The sequence below is a fragment of the Thalia democratica genome, chromosome 4, assembly GCF_965202585.1.
Source record: "Thalia democratica chromosome 4, ktThaDemo2.hap1.1, whole genome shotgun sequence".
NCBI lineage: Eukaryota > Metazoa > Chordata > Thaliacea > Salpida > Salpidae > Thalia > Thalia democratica.
Window position 1 is genome coordinate 31355447 of NC_139168.1, and position 21883 is coordinate 31377329.

General features: G+C 29.5%; 1 protein-coding gene across 6 annotated transcripts in view; it reads left to right on the forward strand.

Moving 5' to 3' along the window:
- The window catches only part of LOC145834058 (potassium voltage-gated channel subfamily A member 2-like), a 33014-nt gene that overhangs the window by 5463 nt on the left and 5668 nt on the right, over positions 1–21883 (forward strand). The window contains exons 1-10 of one of the 6 annotated variants that reach the window (XM_082941391.1): positions 375–422; positions 8670–8756; positions 10807–10990; positions 13673–13912; positions 18095–18388; positions 18659–18870; positions 19452–19578; positions 20713–20962; positions 21155–21371; positions 21582–21708. In XM_082941391.1, coding sequence (XP_082797517.1) covers positions 10822–10990; positions 13673–13912; positions 18095–18388; positions 18659–18870; positions 19452–19578; positions 20713–20962; positions 21155–21371; positions 21582–21708 — 1636 coding nt within the window. In that variant the 5' untranslated portion in view covers positions 375–422; positions 8670–8756; positions 10807–10821. Of the gene's footprint in view, positions 1–374; positions 423–1690; positions 2000–8289; positions 8427–8669; positions 8757–10806; positions 10991–13672; positions 13913–18094; positions 18389–18658; positions 18871–19451; positions 19579–20712; positions 20963–21154; positions 21372–21581; positions 21709–21883 lie in introns of those variants that run through there. The other 5 variants (XM_082941385.1, XM_082941387.1, XM_082941390.1 and 2 more) reach the window with 5 other exon arrangements.

A 21883-nucleotide genomic window follows, 5' to 3' on the forward strand; every position in this document is an offset into this window, starting at 1 on the left:
ACTAGATGAATTAGAAAGAGATAAAGTAGTTTTCTTTAACCTTTTTCACTTTGTTAATTTTTTCTTTTAAGAACTATACATAAAAAAACGACAAAAAGTAAAGAAAAAGTTTCTGAAAATTTTAAAAATCTTAATTGTTTATGAACAAACATTTTCTTATGGAGTCCTTTTAACTTTCAGCATTCTAAATTTTTACTTCATTAGCTTGTTTGGAACTAAGTTAACAATGTGAGGTGCATGAAAATCAGCGGATGCCTGACTTAAAAATCAATCAAAAGTAGCAGACATTATATTAAAATGCTCGTCACGGGACCGCTTAACAAGATGCCAAGCTCATTGATGTTTGTTTTTGGAACGCTTCCACCAGATTTGACGTGCATGCGTCGGTGCGCGACGCGTTGAAACTTTTGCACGTTCGAAAAGTTGGTTGTTTGATTTTTTTTTTGTAAATCTTGTTTCGAACAAGTCTTCGGTGTTCTGGTTTTGAAGCGAGTTGATAGTGAACAATTTTGAAACTAAAAGGAAACTTTAGTTATAGCAGACAAGGAAAAATTCAAACTGAGCAAGTTTGCATCTTTTTTCAATGAATGAGAAATATTCAATCAAATAGATTCACGCTGTTGAGCTTTGGTAAGAAAGCATGTTATTGCAACTTATAAATACGTAAAAATTTGTTCTTCCAAACCTTAGTTTTGATAGCAACATACAAGAAATCATGAAAAGTATTGATTCTATTTAAAGGGAGAGAAAAAAAAAAACTAAATATATATGAAATTGTTAACATACTATTTTTAAATTCAAAAAAGCTATGCCTATAAAACGAAACTTTATTACGAGATAATTTATGAAAACGAAATGCATCCATCACGCTTTTCGGACGCACGCAAACTGCCGCGTAGAGGCCTTTCGCCTCCGCGCTGGATGGAGCACCCGAGGAGAGAAGGACGGAGCCGAGGGTCCCGCGGGACTCGCGCGTCGGCCGCCGAGATGAGCGCTCCGCAAGAAGAAACGAGAAAAAGCCGCGACGTTGGAGACTCACAGAGAACTCTGCTCGGCTCAGTTTTTTGCTGCAAAATTTTTTCCAGAACACCAAAGAGCGTAAGAAGTGCAGGATTTTGTATTTTTTGTAGCTGTGGATTCAGCTTGAGGTGAGATATTTTTTTTGGAAGTGTTCTAGAGGAGTTTTAGTAAAGTCGTAGTGGCAACTTTGAGTATATTGAGCTTGCTGGAAATTCGTTAATGAAGTGTGAAGTGTTTTTCTTTAACTGTAAAATTGACTTTGCTTGTATTTTTACCTTTTTAAGATAAAGAACGAAGTTTTTACCCAAAATAACCTTGAGTTTTTATTTTAAAATATATTCGATTATAAAGCAAAGTCCTAAACAGAGTGTTACATAATTTTCTATTTTTATCTGTTCTTTGCCTTAGTCTTGATTAATGTACCTATTTATTTTCATCTTAAAAAGCAATTGAAATTTAAATGCACCTTGAGACTTTTTTATATATTGCTCTTTTTCATTTACCAACGTCAACAATTTAAAACAACAATTTTTAAGAAAATATATTTGTAAAAGTCTAATATTGCAGTATTTAAACAAGTTCAAAATTTTTGGTAATACATAATTAATCAAATATCTTGTTAAACAACTTTGTCTGTCTATGTATTTGTTTATACATTTTAGACCTTATAAAAAAATTGAATGAACTTTTAATAAAAATCATTCGTTCGTAAAATGTTCAAACGTCATTGATTTGTTGAAAAGTAGGAACAACCAAAAACAAAAGTAATAAAATGGCAAAGAGGAAGTGCATTGGCAGCAATGCAGACCTAGAGTACATTTTCAAAGACGATTCGCTGAGGAGAAGCGAAACGCTGAGCATTCAAATGCTGAACAACGCAAAGGAAATGTTGTACAAGAAATACCAACACGACAACTCGCACGGGTTTAACGATCCTTGTTACTCTGTGCGCAGCAGTAAAAGCAACAGAAAGCACCAGGTTAATTGTTTTGAAACGGAACAAGTTTGATAAAAGCAACATGTTTAATCGTGAAAACGTGTTGTTTTGTTTGTTCGTAAGTTTTCATAATTGCGTTATAAATTTGAAAGCACTGCATTGTTAGAAATTTGATTTATAAAAATATAACTTGTTATTTAATACAACTTATGTGTATGACGTTTGCCACCAAATAACATTCAGACAATAGCGGAAAAAACACTACAACTTGATGTTAAAAAATATACCTGCGAAGTTTATTTTTGTTTTAGTTTGCATACATTATTTTTTAATCGTTATCAGTATAGCGTTTTGTAGATAATTTATTTAATAAAACAATAAACAACTACAAAAACAATTTTTTCTCAAGTGATGTGTGTTTTTTCGTTTAATGTGAACAAAAACATCCTTAAACTGTTTATTGTGTAGAACTATTTTTAGTAATAGTATCACCAGCTTAAACATTTTTGTTAATTTATCATTAAATAGTTTATTTTCTAGTTAAATTTTTTTATAAACAAGTTCGTTTAAGTTAGAAAATAAAATCTAATACATGTTAATAGACTATTTTCATTGGTTTTGTAAATTACTTTTAAGTAAAACTTATTTTGTGATGTTTTAAAAGCTTTATTTAATATTTTACTAATGTAGTTTAACTATCCAAGTCATTTACTAATTTGATAATTAAAGAACTTTATTACCAAATTTAAAACTCATTTGTAACCTTTTCAAAACACTGAATAAGTAACTAAAGAAAACTATCATTAAAATAACATAAAAAAAAATTTTAAAAATGTGCAATTTGTTTGTTTTGTAAAAGTCTGTAATGTAACTGAATTTGTGTTTGTCATAACTAAATAAATTAAAAATACTTTTTTTAAGTGTGCACTAACTTTGTTTTAATTTCCTAGGAAAGGTATAAAATTAAAATTTTAAGTTGAAAAAAAAACAATAAGTTCTCATAAACAATATGTCTTATAGTTTTGAATTTGTCGAAAAAGTTGACTATCAAATTATAAAGTTTCGTATTAGTCAATTTAATGTTTCCTTTTCATTGTAGTGAGTTTAAACTTTTTAGTTTTTACCCTTTTCACTAAATTTAAAAACTACATCTCTTCCAACTATTACGTCATATCACATTCTTGATTTGTGTCTTACGTCACAATATGTAAGAAGCGACATCCACGCAGCGCTCAACAAACTCGACTAGCCGATCATTGTCTTTTTTAATTGGTTTAATTGCTAAAAATTTTAGTTGCGACATTATTAATTACTTTAATAATTCTAAAACTTCTAGTTGTGCTTTTGGTCATTTGATATTAGAAATAATTTTTTGATGAAGATTTTTCAGCTTGCTTATTTTTGATAAAGTTTAAAGACAGTTTGTCAGTTTTATGGAAATTAGTTAAAGGCTTAATAAAGACCATGAGTTAAAGCACAAAACTAAACCAGTATTGAGATTTATATAAACTTAATGCACTATTTTTTATTTAAGAGCTAAGTTATAAACAAGTGTGGCCTCTTAAGCCTACTATGAAGAAAGTCAATAAATGTTTTATGCAAAGTTTTTAAATCTTTGTAATATATTTACTTTACCATTTAAAATTAAACGGACGTTGTTAGTGAGCACAATTTAATAAAAATAAAAAAAAGAATTTTACTAATTATGCAAACAGTAGAAACTAATTTTTAAGTCATAGTTCTACTTTACCACTACATTTGTTATAATATCAGCTGAAAGTATATAAAAATTTACAAATTCTTTTAGTAATGTCTAAAAGCTTTTGTTTCTTTTAATTTATAGAATTGCGGTTACTCACATTTCTTGAAAAAACTTTTGTTGCAACCATTTGATAGAATAAAAATAATTCAAGCTGTTTATTTAAACGTCAATATCTGTTTTTGAGGAGTGTTGCGAGTAAACAAGATCGAAGGCAAATGCCTTTCTACTTGCTTCCAGTCTAGCATATCTGATCAACTTTGACAGGGTTGATAGAAAAGTTAAAAGACGGCCGTTTTTCTATCATTATTTATTCAGCGATAAGTTCATTGATTTAATTAATTTTTTATGTTTGCTTCCCTTCCCGGGCAACTGCACCGACTCGGGCCTCTCGAGGTGGTTGATAAGCGTGCATTTCAAGTTAATCTATTTGCAATCAAAAACCAATTTAATGCCATTTAAAAAAGGAAATATCGCTCTTTTTTAATGGGAAACTCAGTGAGTATTGACTCAGCTTTTAAAGTCTTTTTTTTGTAAACTATTTTAAACTTTGAAGTCAATCCTGGTGAATTAAACAAAAAGGATTAAAAAATAAAGTCTTAGTGCTGTTTCTGTTAGTATACTTCAGCAGATAAGTTTTAAAGTGAAGTTTGTTTAACATTATTTTGTTTTTTGAGCTTTAATAAGTTTTTGCTAAGTTTAGTTTGTTTGACTTTGATTAAAGAGCAATTTTCGGTTCTAAAAAACTAAATAACTTTGTAGTATGTATCTTATTATACTAAACTTATTTAAAATTTCGTATCAAAAAACCATCTCAAAATAAAAATGTTTTAGTAATGATCTATTTATATATTTTTTCATAAAGTTAAAGTTTAACTTATACAATAAAACTATACCTACGAAGTTTTTGATAGTAAACTGCATGCTGCAAAGTAGTCAAAAAAAAAAAAAACGTGACCGATACTAATAATTTGTGTACTAAAAATATAAATATTATATATTTTACAAACAATAAACAAACTCATTTTTTTATCACTTTTTTTAAAATTTCCTATATAAATTAACTTTTTGATTAGCATACTTTAGCTGTCTAATGTTTAGCAGATATGTTTAAACTAAGTATGTAGTTAATAAAAGTTGTTACAAGAAATAGTTTAATCAAACATTATTTCATCCGGCGCTAAAAACTGCTGGCCTTTTTTAACTTTGAACTTAAACTTGAACATCGATTTTTCTTCAGTGTCCGAAGAAAATGCGTTTTTATTGTTTTGATGGCCGCGCCGAGTCAGCAACTTAATTTTCGCCAAATCGACTCAAAATTGCCGCGCGCGAAGGTTGCAGCAGCCGTCGAGCCGTTCGCATTTCATTATTCAACAAAAACACGAAAAGGCCAAATCGAGCGATGTCGCGCGCGTATTGAAACATGCTGGTCGCTCCGTTGTGAAGAGGTAAAAATGTGCGACTTTCTTGTTCGATCGATTTTCGCTAACGACACAGGCAAGCTCGCGCGGAAAGAAGAGCGCAACGGTCCAAAAGGCGCGCGCAGAAGCGAAAGAAGAAGAAGAAGAAACGGCGTTGGAGCAACGGGCCGTTGCGAACACATAGAAGAAAGAGCGAGTGTGCGTCGTGCGGCCTCGCGACCCTCTCTTGAGTTTGACCCTGGCAGCAGCGCACCTGTTTTCTCCACTACCGAGACTAGCTCTCGGAATGAGAGTCAATAATCCTCGGGGTGTGCATGGAGGAGCGAAGAACCTCTTTTTCATTTACGAGATGCCAATATGCCCGCAGCAATACGACGACGCGAAAAAGAGCGACAACAGGAGTTCTTTTTGAAGATTGAAGGCTTTCTGCTTGTGTGACAGAACGACTTTGTTATAATTGAGTGCCTTCATGTCAGTTTTGCTGCTGCGCGACGAAGGATTTGTGACTTTGAGTGTATGTGAGCCGTGCGAGCGCCAACTTTGCTTTTTTCCTTATCCGTAGAAAAAAACTGCTCAAGGAAAAAATTGATTATACATTTATTGGGGGTAGCACAGAAAAATAACGCGCTGCCTTAATCAGCGCATTAGGTAAGCGCTGGAGAACCAAATTAGTTTTTGTTTTTATGAAGAAGAGCTCTTTGTTTGTTCTGCATGCAGAGTAGTGCAAGCAGCTCACCACAGACCGTATAACGATTTTTAAAGTTTAATTGACCTTTTGTAATTTGCGCAGACTAATTGCGAATGATTGTACTTTGCAAACGAGGCTTTTCAAGTGTAGGAAACTCGGCCTTGCCGTAATCTGCAGGGTACTTTTGATCAGTTCAAATACCACAGCGTGGCTTGAGACTTAGTGAATTAAACTAGATGTCAAGTTCAACATAGTTTTTAGTGGTGTAGAAAGTAAATATTGTTAATAATTGTTGTTCGAAGTGTTTTTGAGTTTAGAATCTAAAAGTTTAGAATTGATTTTGTTTTATATTTTTACTAAAAAAGAATTTTTTTGTATGAATTTAACTTAAACTGCCTTAAATCATAGATGGCATAAGCGTTTTTGATTGTTTTTACATGATTTTCTTAAAGTAAATCTGTTTTTTTGAACCTAAAGGGTTTAAAAAGATTTGAGTATATATTGAACTTTTCTTACTTTTATTTATTTAGACTATTTTAAATAACTGTACATTTGAATACGGTCTGTTTTTAGAATATTTTTATGAGTTTTAAAAGATAAAAAAGCAAGAAATAAAGTCAAAACAATCTTGTGACTCATTAAAAACAGTTACAAACATTGGCTACAGCAATTAGATTGACTTCACACTTTAGAATATGAATTTAGTTTTACAAATAGACTTGATATATTTAGTTTGTAACCTTAATTTTTTTTATGTTATTTGTAAAACTTTAGATTAAGCTCGTAATATATCTGTATGAGTGAAAAAAATTACCCTTGTAGTTTTGCAGTTATTTACAGTGTGATACATCTAATTTAAATACGGATTTTATAGCAGTATTTTTATTATGTTTGGTTTTGTAAACAGTTTTTGTACATCAAACATACTTTATGCGTGAATACTAGTTTTATGCTAAACAATCAATCATCGTGAGTTTACTCGGTAAATAAATAAAAAATGTTTCTAATTACCAAATACGTACAAAACTAATACTCAAGATATTAAGTTGAAGTTTATTTCAAGCTTTAAAAGCCTTCTCTTAAAATATTCATTTGTATGACGTTAAACTTTTACTGGACAAAAATTAGAAAAAAGTGTGGAATTAGTTTATCTGTTATTACTGTTTTGTCCGTTAACCAAAGCTATGCATTTAACCCTGCTTTTCTATGAGCTTTATTATTTTCATGCTAGATTAAACGTTAACCAATCTTGAAAGCTGGATTGATTATAAGTCGGAAAATATAAATTTTCAAAAAGTCTTTGTTTTCAGGCATCGCTAAAAACGGAAAGCAGAAATTAAAGCGGCTTTAAACCACTGCAAGGTCACTTAAGCCGTGCCAAGCAGGCGTCACGAGCGAATATGTGCGCAGAACTTTTTCCTGAAAGCTTTATTGTGTATCGCAGTTTTCAGTCGGCTGTTTTCAAATTAAACAAACGGCACTTAAGTAGGCGAGGTGGAGCCTGGAACTTTTTTTCAAGGAAAAATGATCAGGTTTTGTTTACAGCCATCAGAGTTTAGCGAGGTTCAGTGTTTTAATAAGCTAGTTGAAAGTCGTTTTTTGATTCGTATAAAGCACAGTTAGAATAAATAAAAACATACTCAGTTGTTTTATAATTCAAAAAGTTATGCTGATTCTGTTTGTTAAAATACATGTCTTTGTGATTCAAGTATTGTTTGAGATTAATTGAAAATTTTTTTTGAAAATAATAAATTCAGCTAGTGTTTTAAAAAAGATAAAATAGTAAAACTATTTCTATCTTTTTAATGGTTCGTGAAGAAGTTTATACTTTTAGAACTTTAAGTTTTTGTTCACTTGTAAACTCAGAGCTTATTGATTTTTCTATAGCAATTTCTTACAAAAAAAGTACGAATCTCTTGTAATGTACCTACTTCTGTTTAAGCCTCTTACTAACTACAGTGAATAAAAAAGTGAAAGTAATTGCAAAGTTCAGTAAAGTATATTTTTCAGCCAAAGTATAAACAAAGTTCACTGTTTTAGTTTAGCGTTAATGATTATAGTTTTTTTAATTTTTGAGTTTTATTATATCTATCAAATTAATTTAATAGCTAAAAAGGTATGAAGAACTTTATAGACATAACTGTTACAATTGTTCAATTTTTTACTTGTCGAGTTCGACTAAATTTATTTACTTAATTTTAAAACAATTTAAAAAAATAATGATTTCAATTATTAGTTTAAAGCCTTTTTGTATAAACATACTACTACATTTAGTTGGTACTTTTTCACTTTAATTATCTTTTTAATTACAGCTATTTTTATTTATTTTTTGTTTACTGCACTTACTAAAAACACCAGCAAAAATGATACACTGAAATTTTTTGTACTTTTAAAGTATTTTATAACTATCATACCTTGTAAAACTTTCACAGAAAATAAAGCATTTTTCTAAAAAATTCACAGAAATTTTTTTAAAAGCTAAGGTACTTGTTAGATCGGTTAGATGAATTGCTACAATATAATTGCTGACTTTTCTTATCCATAAATCTCAGTAGTAAGCGCAGCAATTAAAAAAAAATAGCGAAAATTATTGCATTAGAGGTATAAACACTCCGTTTTTTTTTTTCAAAATAATTGTATGATAAAAGAAATCAAAGCAAAAAAGTTGAACTAATCAATTGTTTTAAAGATTAACATTTGAAAATACAAACTGCCGTAACACTTTGACCTTTGGTTTCAATTTGTCTAATTTTTAAACGTTTTAGACACGGGCTGAGCTAATTGAATTTGTTTCAATGCTGTTATTTTATTACTAAGGTAGTTTTAAACAAGCAAACTCCGCAGAGAGACAAGAGAGAGGAGGAAAAGAAGCAAGCCTCTCATGACTCACACGACCACGACCCTAAAAAATCCCCGAAGCTGCGCAAAACGGTGGGTTTGTTTTTGTTACTTTGTTTATATACATATATTAAACATAAAAAAAAGCGTTAAAAAATTTTTATCCCAGGACAAGGTGCACGAAAAAATCGTTTGGTCATCACGTATTGTAACATTATAAAGTTATATTGTTCATTTACAATACCTTTTTTGTACTTTTTTTTGTTACTGAGGTTGGAATTTTATGTCTGGCAAAAAATACGTAATGCATATTATGAGTTTTTAAACTCAAAAAATTAGAAGCATGTTGTTAAACATTTATTTTTAATACAAAAAACAGTGAACTAAAACAAATATGTTTAAATAATTAAGACACCATGTTATAAATGATGCCAAACTTTAAAAATGCTGTTTTGTGTTCCTGTATTATAGGCAATTTAGACAATCCCACATGCAAAAAAACACTACTTTCAAAATCAATTTATGAAAAGATATCGTGTACAATTATTTCTATAAAGACAATTATCTATACCGATAAAAATAAATTATACTATTTTAAAACACAGTATTAAAAAATATTTAGTATGCACATGTCAATCAATATTACTTACATACCTGTGTAAATCTTCCATTTTTGCTGACATTTTTAAAAACAATTAAGTCTTTGAATTAACATAAACCAAGTCTTACCTTACTATTCTTGGATTAAGCATCGTGTCGATATTTTAAATTACCTGGTCAATTGGACAATTGAAAGATTTGGACGGTTACCAGCTGACTTGACCATGTCAAGTTCAATATTTGCCGTTTCAGTTGTACGAAAATAGCACCGCTTTAGTTTTTTCTTCGGCCAAACGAGAGTTGTGTTAAAAATAGCCGAATAACTTTTCATTATTTAGGATTAGCGTTGACTACAACTGCATAAGTTATTTCTTAACGCTCTTAGCTAGACGTTTAAGTTTTAAGTTGTATCAAAATATTAGTATTTAACTAAGCAAGTTGTATTTTAAATATATTTATATACGTAGAAGTTTATTAACTAAAAAAATTGTATATGTGTTATTTGAGTGTGAGTATTTTAAAAGTTTACTCTTTCGCTGCATTCTACTTTTTTACCTGGTATAACTACTTGAAGAACAGCATACTAGCTTACATAGTAATTATTGTTATAATATATATATATAGATATGAAAGTGAAACAACTGTATTTGAAAACTTAGTGTTTTATTAATATAAATATGTAATATATAGTAATAAAAAATATATCTGTTCTTTTTTAAAAGGTAAAATATTTATTATATACATTAGGTAATTTTCCTTTTGTGTACGCTAATCCCTTTTGTGCTGTTTTCAAAATGCTAAATAGAAATTAATATCAATATAGTTTTAATTGAAATCATGTCAAGCTGTACCTTACTGGGCCAAAAAAAATAGAGTTGACTTTTTTTTTAAATTTAGCTTTGAAAAACTTAAAAGTATAAAAGCTCATTTTTTAAATCTTACACTACTTTTTAAACTTTTTATAGAAAAACGATATGCATCAATTAACTTTTTAATTTAATTTATTTATACACCAGAGCTAACTTTTTGTTTTTTAATATAAGTATATTATCTTAAAAGTGTACGACTTTAATGGACTATAAGAGTAATTTTTTGTGGGTAGTTTTCAAGTTTTCAGTTTTAAATTTTTACTTTGGTACGATTTTGGTTATTTTAATATAACTTAAATTCTTTACAAAAAAGCAAATCATCAAATCTAAAACATTTTTTTCAAGTTGTTAAGACAAAGTTAATCAATTGGCTTTTAGATAAAACTAAAGTTAAATCAATAAGCTTCAGCATGTCATTGAAAAAGATCCGTGACTAATATTAAACTAGTTGATTTATATTGACTTATTGAGACGAAAATATTTAAATGGTGTTGCAGACTTATAGCACCAAGTATAAATGAAGCGATTTAATTTTTAAGTATAATACTTAAAAAAATACTCATCTAGAACGTTTGTTTTTACAAAAGATATTTCCAGAGTCTTAAAGTCAATCTAAAAAAAACACTTCTTTTTAAACGCTTGAACTCATTTTAAAGCATGACTACGTTTTTCAGCAGTCGCGAATTTCCATGCTTGACAACGGCAGCCGGTTGCTAACGACGACCCGCTTCTCAACGTCCAACCACAGCCAGCACCTGGACCAGCCCTCGGCCCTGCCCATACGCCGCTCGACCACCAGAGCGGGGGGCAACAGGAGCTCCCAGATAACGCCAACCTACCACAAGGAGCTCAACACTGGTTAGTTCGTAAAAGTGACAGTTTTTGTGCAAAAGTTTCAGTGTTTTAGTACTTACGGTTTTATACAATGTGGTGAGTTAAGGTTTGGTCAAGCCCAACATTAATGTCTCTATTATTGAGGGAACGTCATCTGTTGCAAAGAAAAGTCGTTGCAGTTGCTGGAAAACAAAGTTTAAAGATTCTTTGAATGAAACCACTTGATTTGTTGTATTTTTTCAAGTACTTCTGTGTATTGAAATTTATGTATTTTATGTACTCAGTTGAGGTTTGATTTATTCCGAAATAAGTAATATTTGTTATTAAGAAACAGTGATTTTTATACTGTAACAACAACAAAGTTGTATGCGGTTAGAGGAAATTAAAACAGTACTAATACAATTATCTATATATTGAGAACATGTAACAACATGTACTTTTTTTGAATTTAATACATTATCGAAAAAGGTTTGGAAATGAAAAACATCTTCATTAAATTGACAAATAATGATATCAAGCTCAAGGCATAAAAAATTGATATAATAGACGAAACAAAAGGCTCTTTATTTAAAGTTTAATAAGTAAACAGTAAAAAAGTACAAAACATACTTTATTTGTTTTTAACCTAAAATTTAAATATAAATCTTTTTTATGGTAATATTAATTTTTAAACTCCCCGTGATATGTCGTTGTCTAATTAACTTCCCATTAAGATGATTAATTAGTTTATTTAAGATATAAAAATGTAATTTTAATTGTTAAAAAAGAATTCCGCAACAAATAAAGTTGTATTTAAATATTGTTCCCTTTTAAAAAAATAAAATTAAAAAATTTCAAAACTATGTTAGACAAGAAAAAATCAGCAATACTTTTTTGAACAAATTCTTTTAGTTGCTTTCTAAAGAAATGAATTTTTTTTAATGATTGTTTAATCAATAGAATTTCATAACCAAAGTTTTTTTTTCTAAATTCGTAAAACTTATTTTGAAAAAAAAAATATTTGAACATGTTATAAATTTTTAAGAGTTTTTAAACATTTTAATAAAAGGTAACATAATAAAACGAACTAAAAAAATCATTAATATTCAGCACATTTTACAAGTAGAATTATTTTCTGAGTAAATGTTCAAAATGCATTTTTGATTCCAAAAAATTGTATAATAGAGCAATTAACTTTTCTTTACAGATAACGGAATTTAGTCATATTCTTAATAGAATTATTATCAACAAACCTCTAAAACTTAAAACCTGTGATAAAGTATGCAGTTATAAAAGTTTGTAAAGTTTAAAAAACACAAAAATAAGTTGGAGAAATTAAGTAAAGACAATAAAAAACTTTGTTTAGTCATTAAAATAAACCTAACATAAAGTTTAATTACTTAGTGAGTGTTTTTATATTTTAATGATCTAATAAATGTTTGAGCACATCTTTATGTTTATGCTGTTTAAAGGCAGTAATATAACCTACTCAATTGCTGTGTACAGATTAAAAATGAATTGTATTTAACTACATTATTTTACAAAATATAAAAATATAAGTAAACTTACTAAACAGGTATGTTCTTTTTTACCAGTATTGAAACTAACATCATTTAAAACTATTTTTATTTTTTAATACTTGCATTTGTTGTTAACCTAGCAATTTAATATTTGATAAAACTCTTTCTTCTATAACTTCAAAGTTTATTGCTTCTTTTGTGAGTTATGGAAACCGATTTCAAAACTTTAATTCTCTATTACAGTTTTAACTTTTTTAAATTAAGTACAAATCGTTTTAGAATTAAAAAATTTTACTTAAATTTAATTTTTTTAATCTCTAAACTTTTTAAACATAGCCTTTAAAACTTTTTGAAATTTTGTATATTTAATTTACAAAAAAGCATTAAACTAAGCTATTTTTAAAACGTCATTTCTGTCTTTTGAACGTCAACAAATTAAATTTGTTTTATTTTCTGTGTTCAAAGTATAGTAGTGTAGTTGTAGCAATTTTCAAACTGAATTATTACAACTATTTTTTGCAGCAAAGTTATGCTAAAAACTTACAGAAATCAGAAAATGTTCTTAGAACAGTTATGATAAAGAAGGTAATTATCATAAAAGCTCAAAAAACATTTTGAATGCGTTTACACACAAACGAGCATATTTACTTATTGATGTTTTTTTCTTACTTTTTGTTTTAGTTGTGCTGCAAAAACTAGATCAAGCGTAGTTTTAGAACCTTATGTCAACTAAATGTAACAGAATATAGTTTTTGTTTGATTAAAAGCGTATGTGCATTAATTTAAATTGCTTTGCTTTTTTTATAATGAGCTTGCACTGCTGTTAAAGGAAAGAAGTATAAAGACACGTGTCTCTTTAGACTATTTCATAAAAACAACTTTTTCAAATAAAAGAGTCTATGGAAGTGTTTAAGTTTGATTTATTTACTTAATATATAACAGTTGATACTACAAAATCAAGCTTAAATGTTATTGTTTTTGAGTAAAAATAACGTAACTTACAGATTCTTTCTTAATATAAACAATGACATTCCAAATATATTTATTTATTACATGTTATTTGAATAAAAAAACATAACAAAGTATAAAAATAACATAAAAACATGCACCTTCATAGCGAGTCTTTCATAAAAACAAACAATCATGTTTGAACTGTATTCACACACCACTCACAATAGTATACACTTAAATTTTGTCGCAACTTCAGGTCGCCAGCTCAACTCAAACTTGCAGCGGTGCAAGAGCAACATCATCGAGAGCACGTTGCCCGAGGGCCAGCTGTCTCCGGAGAGCGACCAGACGCTTGGTGGCGCCGTAAACACTCCCCCCTACCAGGGAAACGTGGGCTCGTACAACAGCGGGTACCAGACTTTCAGGAGGGACGAGACGCTAGAGAGCAGCGACCTCTGCACCCCCGCTTCCGAGAACACCGGATCTTCGCACCTGGGTGAGTTTCATTAAAGGGGGTTTTTGAAAAAAAGTTTTAAAATTTATTATAAGTTGCCAATTTATTATTAATACATCAAATTAAAAATTAATCGAAGATAAAGACATTTGTTTACTGTTGCGTGTAAGGTTAGATAAATGTTGAAAAATACTGCTTAAGCCTCTTAGCGTTTTAGAAGTAGTTGTTATGACTCAGCTAATGTAGAGAAAAACTTAACTTAATAGCTAAAAGAGTATTTTAATTTCGTTCGGATATGGATTAATTTAAATAAATATTGTTGTTATATTTTTTATTATAACTAAAAAATATTTTTCAAGTTAAACAAAAACATAAGGTTTTTGTCGTTTCTATTTTGAATTTTAGTTAAGCTGTTTTAATAATACATCTGTTCAAATGTAACTTTAAGTTTGACAGATTAAAGAAAATTTAACTACAGGATTAAACTTTCTACGTAAAATTTTAATATTGATAGTTTATTTTTTGTTTAAGTAGTTTGGTAAAACTCATAGGATTTTTTTTACCTTAAATTAAAGTATAAAAAAGATTTAAGATGTTTTTAATCATTGAAATTAGAATATCAATTATTATGAACGGATTTTTTAGCTATTGACGTCTACAATAACCTTTTAGTGTTGAATACTATTGTTTTATCTAATCATTTAAATAATTTAACATATTACTAGTCATCGGGATTTTCGCAGTATTTTTGTAATAGAGCATAGTTTTGTAATATCATACCACTTTTTGATAAAAAAAATAATTTTGTTTTCGAAAATAAGTTTCTTTTTTGCAAAATTAGGGGTGTAATTAAATATATGAAAAACTTTTAATTTATTATTAAATGAAACAATTTAGTCTAAGGTAAAACTTTCAAAACAAGTACTCAACTAAAAAACTATTTATAAACTAGATTATATTTTTTTATAAAACTTGTTCAATTTTTCATTTCTAGTACAATGAACAGTTTCAAAAAAGTTCACAATTTTCTAAAAGTAAACAAATATATTTTTTATTAATCAGCGAGTTTCTACTGATAGTTTATTTACTATTACAAATACTTTTTTTTTCTATATATAAGTTTTATGAAATTTTTGCAAAATTTCGAAAACTATAAAGTAAAAACGTAAAAACCATTATATTCTTTACAGTAATACCATCATAACTCTTTAAGTCGTTATCATAAAATTAGCTTTGGGCGCGTACAAGTTTAGAAGTGTTGATAATGCATAGTACAAAGCACAAAATGTTAGAATTAAAAACATCAGGAGCTCCCAATTAATCAAAACTATCAACTAATGTACTTTATTGAAAACAAACTAGTTCTTTGAGCTTTAAAAAGTTATAGTTTTGCTAAGCTAAGTATTAAATAGCAAAATAATAAATATATTTACTATACTTTCACAAAAAACGTATTATTAAACAAAAAATCAATAAAGTGTCACTCTTTTTAGTCATCAAAGTATCTAAAAAATGAGTACTTATAGTAAAACAACTCATCAAGGCTTAAAATAAAGTAAAAAAGTATAACGTGAATAAATTAATCCTTGAATTTTCAACTTTACTTTTAATACAATTAATTTTTTAAATAAGTTTAAAAAGTTTTGACATATTCTGAACTCTAAAGTTTATTTGATTTTAACTTTTATGAGTATAATATTTTTTTTTTTATTAAAAAAATAAAATTCAAGTAGCCCTTAGTCATTCTGTGCATATATAACTTAGTTTTTTAGACATCAAACACTGTCTGGTTTATTTACTTCATTTTTGACGACATAGCTTACTTTAATACTCCCAACACACAAACAAGTCAGTACAAACGGCAATATTATTAACACCCCACACAGCCGCTGATAAAAACTTTTACGTCGGCAACAGAGATTTCGCAAACAGAGGAAGGTGAGGGTAGATTTAAACTCGGCAGATTGTAAACATAATCCACGTGTTACAATAAAGCGCCAGTCGCGCAAAAATGAACGACATTGAGTTAAAATTAAAACGCGCGTCGGGAAAAAAAGAAGAAGAAAAGAGTAGAATTGAATCATTATAAGCACGTGTGCTTTGTGAATGCGCAAATTAAAATTCGAACAATAATCCCTTCTTTTTGTCATCTCTCTGCTTTGTTTTCACTTCGGCCTCGGTTGTTTTTGTTGTGCTCAGCTAGTTGAGGTTTTGGTACACGAGCGTTTTACAAGAATTCAGTTGTGCGTTTTTTTTACAGATGTTAGGTGCTTTTATGTAGAAAAAGTTTACATCACTAAATATAAGCTAAAACAGTTATAATCAAGATCTTATTAGCTCATTAGAATTTTTTAATGAAAAGTTAGTATAAAAAATACAACTCATGACAGACTTAGCATTGATAAACTTAGTTTAACTACATCGTTAGATATTAACTTAATAAAAAGTGTACGCTTGGCAGCTTATGAATATAATTTAAACTCTTATTGAAAGCTGAGTAGTATTTTGTTAAGAATAAATAGATACGTCAGTGTTCTGTATATTTTTCAGAAAAAAATAAGCTATAAGTAAAAAACTAAATTTCTTTTTTTACTAATGTAGGCATAGCTGCTAGCAAATCGCATGCTAAAATAAACACTCTAGAAAAGTATATGAGTAAATACACTTAAGCTTTTTATTGTACAGATAGTTCAATAGGTTTAATTTGATACTTTATTTTTATAAAGTCTAGTACACTCATAACCTAGTTAATTTAAAAAAAATCTAAACAAATGCATCTGAAAAGGTTCATTATACTATATTTCTGTCTTTTGTGCAACCATGTGCCAAAATAAGCTAAGCTAATTATGCAGCGCCAGAAATTTAAATACAAAATCAATACCTAAGTAAAAAACAAAAAAAAAAGTTTAAGGTTTAAATGATAAAAACCGCATTGGATACCATTAATGTTAAGCACATCTTAAAAGGCAAATTATAATCAAGAGTTTGTTTACGATAAGGTCAGAAAATCAATGATAGCTTTTTGTTTAAACAAGAAACGCATAGGACTTAAAGAAGTTGCAAACTTTTGAATCCTCTGTGTTTAATTTTGTTAACTTCGTCTCCTTCTCAATTCATTATCTTTTGTTCTAACAAGAATTTTAATCTAGATAAAAAACAGGTTTTTGCTTAGTGTTTGTGTTCGAAAAGGCTAATTAGAATAGTATGAAAACAGCTTTTCTCTTTTACAAAACCTACCACCTTTGCTGCGAGCTTAGTTTGGTAATACTGTACAGAACGCGAATTGTAAAAAAACCTGTTTTTTATTATTTTATATGCGATTTACTGGAATTACATAAGTAATAAAGCTATAAAAATCGCGTGTGGTAAAAACATAAATTATTCACGCTCTTTTCATTAACACTTGTTTCTAATACACAGTTTTGAGAAATTTAAAACAAAATTACCAAAAAACTAGTTTATAAGTTAAGTTGGAAAGTTTTAAAAAATAAAAAAAGTTCTAAAAAAAGGGTTTTGTACGCGTACTTTTTCCGTACGCAAGCGGTGAATTCCTCATGAAACATTTTCTCCAACCAAGACTTGTTTACGAGCAGGTTAAACAAACTAACGAACGAAGTATTAAAAGGGTAAAATTTTACAATAGGTCAGTGCTCGCATTACAAGCATCAGTAAAATTGCAGGCCATTTCGCTTGTTATTGTATTCAAATTTCCAGCCAGAACCGCTTCGACTTTCAATTAATATCAAATAGAATCTGTCTTACACAAATATGTGCATATGTGAATTTTTGATTAAAATTCATTGATAAACAATGAAGGGTTTCGCTGAAATATTGATTAAAAGATTTTCAGCGTATACACAATGTAAAGTTAGAGATGTTATTTGTTGAAAATGTGTTTCTGAAATTAATTTATCAGGATTCATCTGTATATTTAACAGTTTTTTAAGATGATTACCAAACACGATGTTCGCAAATAGTAAAATACTATAAAATTGTGATTGATTGATTTATTGAAAAAGAAAAAAAAAACTTCTAATAGAAAATTGCAGGTTTACCGTCAAAACTACAGTAAAAAAAAAACAATCTGTTTAAAAACACAGAAAATTACTAGCTAACATTTAATTTAAAAAAACTAAAAACATACAAATAAAGTTTATAAAAATTTCGTGTTTAAAATATAAAAAACAGAAAAAAAAAACTAATTAGAAATGATAATATTTCAAGCTCGCAACACCACCAGCGTGCAAACCTCGCCGATGATGGGCGGCGGGCTGCGCTACGAAGCTTCGCGCGACGACTGTGACGTCACAAACGACTTCCGACCGCAAGCCACCGCCCTCCTAACCCCCACCGTGCAGCGGAAGAGGGCGCGGGAGCAGAACGGTATGGGGACGGGGATTACCCCGCAGAGCGACTGCTGCTGGGAGGAGGTGTCGAGCCGTTGCCATGACGTCGTTGACTGCAAGACCCCAACGTGCTGCTGCGACCGCGAGCAAAACATTTACGAGAACAGCGATGGTGATTCAGATTTTTTTATTTGATGATTTTTTGAACAAGTTTTTATTTAATCTGTGAAGTTAATAAGTTATTTTTTGTTTTAGAAAAATAACTTTTGAATAACAACTCAAATAACTAAAATACTACAACAGTGTATTAATTAAAATTTCTTTAGATGGACTTTTCTAAAAAAAAATCATTAAATGATCATTTAGCTCTACTATCACTTGAAGCCAATTTTATATTGCTGCGCTAAATACAAATGTAGTTAAAACAAAAATAAAACCTCAGAAGTGCCGCCTTACCCCTGCTTCTGCCGGCTGCGGGTCACCATAAACGTTTCCGGTCAGATATACGAGACCCACCTAAGGACTCTGGAGAGGTTTCCGGAGACGCTGCTCGGGCGCGCCGACAAGCGGAAGCCGTATTTCGACCACGTCCGAAACCAGTATTTCTTCGACAGGAGCAGAAGCTCTTTCGATGCCATACTGCAGTACTATCAGGTGATTGAGTGCTTCGAGTTTTTGCTGTATGCTAATGGCCTATATAATTTATGTAAAGTATTTTAAAAAATCAATCACAATTTGCAAACAGCTTGTTTTTTTTTGGTACTATTAATCAACCATTAAGAAAGTTTTTATTTTGATATATAATAAACATATTAAATAAATCATTAAAAATGTCTTAAATGCTGTTTATTTTTTGAACTATTTGTTTAAATTTGACCAATTTAAGAAACATTTTTAACAAAAGAAGTTATAACTTAATAAAAATTTGAAAGTTTAACTTATAAAGATTAAGTACAAAAATATTTAATAAAATAAAATAATTAATCGTTATAAACGTGTTTACTGAAACATAATCGTTTCACAAGTTTATTTTTTAACTTATTTTCAAACTTTAAATCAAGTTTAATACATAGCAGTTTAAAATAACTAAGTTATGAAAATTTTAACAAAAACATTGAAATTGATAAGACACAAAACAGATAAAATCTATAAACTTTAAATTAAAACCTTTTTGATAGTTTAGAAACTATTGGTAGTAAAAATGTGCCATTAAAAACAATGCAAATTCATCAAAGAGCGGGGGAAGACTGCAGCGGCCTCGCAATGTGCCCGTCGACGTGTTCGCCGAAGAAATACTTTTCTACCAGCTCGGGCCTGGCGCCATGCAGATGTACCAGGAAGACGAGGGCTACGTTTTCGAAGGTTAAAATGAGTTTTAAAGTTAAAAAAATAACAACAAGATCAGTTTGTGTCTAGTTGTACTTACCTAGTGTGTTTTGTTTTCAAACTTTTCATTTTATTACTCACTTTTAATCGTTACTCAAACTAGTTTTTCATTAGTACTGATATCGATTATAAAAAGTTTAATCTTTTTTTTTACTCTTTATACTTTTTTGAATATAAATTTGTATTACAGTTTTTAGGATTTTCATTAAAAAGATGGATACACAAACACTTTTCTAACAAATAAATGAGTATTAATTGTAGTAAAAAAAATGATTGTGTTTTTACATAAATATAAACGGAATTTATTATTATTGTATAGATAATATATCTATCGAACAAAAAACTGTTTTAACACTATTTGTAATTATTTGATGTAGTCGAAAGAGGCATCTTGATATTTTTCAAAATTAATTACAATAATTAAGAGCATTTAAGAAAACATACAGAAACTTAATTTTTTAATTACCGAAATTGTTTTAAGGCTATAGCAATTAAAAAAAATCGATTTAAAATAGGTCATAGTAGTATATGTATTTTGATAAAAAATAGTTTACTTAAAATATGTTCTTACAGGCATTGAGTTAACCTCTAAGTTAGTTACTACTAATGTATTTTTTTAAGTATTTCAAAAGTTTAGATCTAGTCGTTTTAATCGTTTTTTTAACTTGTCAAACTTAATTTAATCGAAATTGAGCTTAATAAGTCTTAAATTGACTACATCACAACTTACAAGCTTTAGAATTATAAGGAAATAAAATTATAAACTATAAAATTAAATATATTTCTAGAATAAAAAAAAGCTAATTCAATTAAATAAGTATACACAAATGGTAGCTAATTAATCGAATAAAAGTATATTGTTTAGCATTTTTCGAGTTAGTGTAACGATTTTAATACTTAACGTTATTAATTAGTAAGCGTAAAGCATTGACATACTTAACGCTTTTTAATAAACAAGCTTCACCTAAAGTACAGAACTACATTACGTTTTGAAAAGTAAGAGTAAAAATTCTACACAAAACTACTACCTTTATTGACAAAGACGACAGTTTGAAAATACCTAACATTTTTGTAACTTTAGCATTTACCATACAGACATTTTTATTTCAGACCAAGAGTTCACGGAGTGCGGGGCGACCTCGGACGTGTTCGACCGCAAGCGGGAAGTCCTCCCCGAGAACCGGCTGCAGCGGGAAATATGGCTTCTGTTCGAGAAGTCGGACAGCAGCAGGGCGGCGCGGTTCGTGGCGGTGATCTCCATCACCATCATATTCCTCTCCATCATCTGCTTCTGCCTGGAAACCGTCCCTCAGCTGGCCGAGCCGTACAAGCCCTACCTGGGGTTCGATTCCAAGCACAAGTGAGAGTGGTTTTGAATAATAGTTGTGTAACTGTTGGCTGAGTTTCAAAATTTTTGTATAAACCAAACTTGTAAACTAGAATTGTATTGCAGTTTTAAATTGTTTTAGTTGTTTTGTTAGACGCGAAAAACAACTATGAAAAACAAGAATTATTGCACATTGATATCAAATTGCTTTAACAACTAACACAGCTGCTGGAGCCCCGTAGGCGGCAACTTCAGCGTCGCCAACTACACTCTGAACGGCTCCAGCTGCGAGTTCAAGTACAACGAGTCGCTGAAGTTCGGCTTCAACAAGTCCGACTACAAAAATCGCACGATCGACCATTACAAGTGGAAGAGGAAGCCGATGGAAGAAAACCCGTTCTGGATAATCGAGACCATTTGCATCAGCTGGTTTTGCATTGAAGTGAGTTCTGTCCAGTGAAGCTTTTATCTAAAAAAAAAAACAGTAATGAAATAATTGTTTTATATTAGTATTAGAATAAAATATAGTGTGTTTTTATGGTAAAAATCATAGTTTTATAACATTGTTAAAAAATCTGTTCTAGTAAAAATTGATAGTTTTAAAAAAATATTAGATTAAAATAAAATGTTTTGAAACTGTTAAATGTTTCAGCTTTTTTGCCGATTCATAAGCTCTCCGGAAAAGAAAAAGTTTTGTTTTGACTGTTTGAATGTGATCGACTTAATTGCTATCATTCCCTACTTTGTGACAACTGCCTCCCAAGCTTCCTCAGAAAGTAGTAAGTGTTGTTGTTTAAATAGCATGCAGTGTATCATATGTTAATTATTAACATTTCTTCGACTTTTTTTTTTGTGTATTTTTGTGCAGTCTAATTTTGTGCAATTATAATTGATATAGTGTTTTAGTTTTATTTATTAACTAGGTGATAAATGACTTGAAAAGCTGTAATTAAA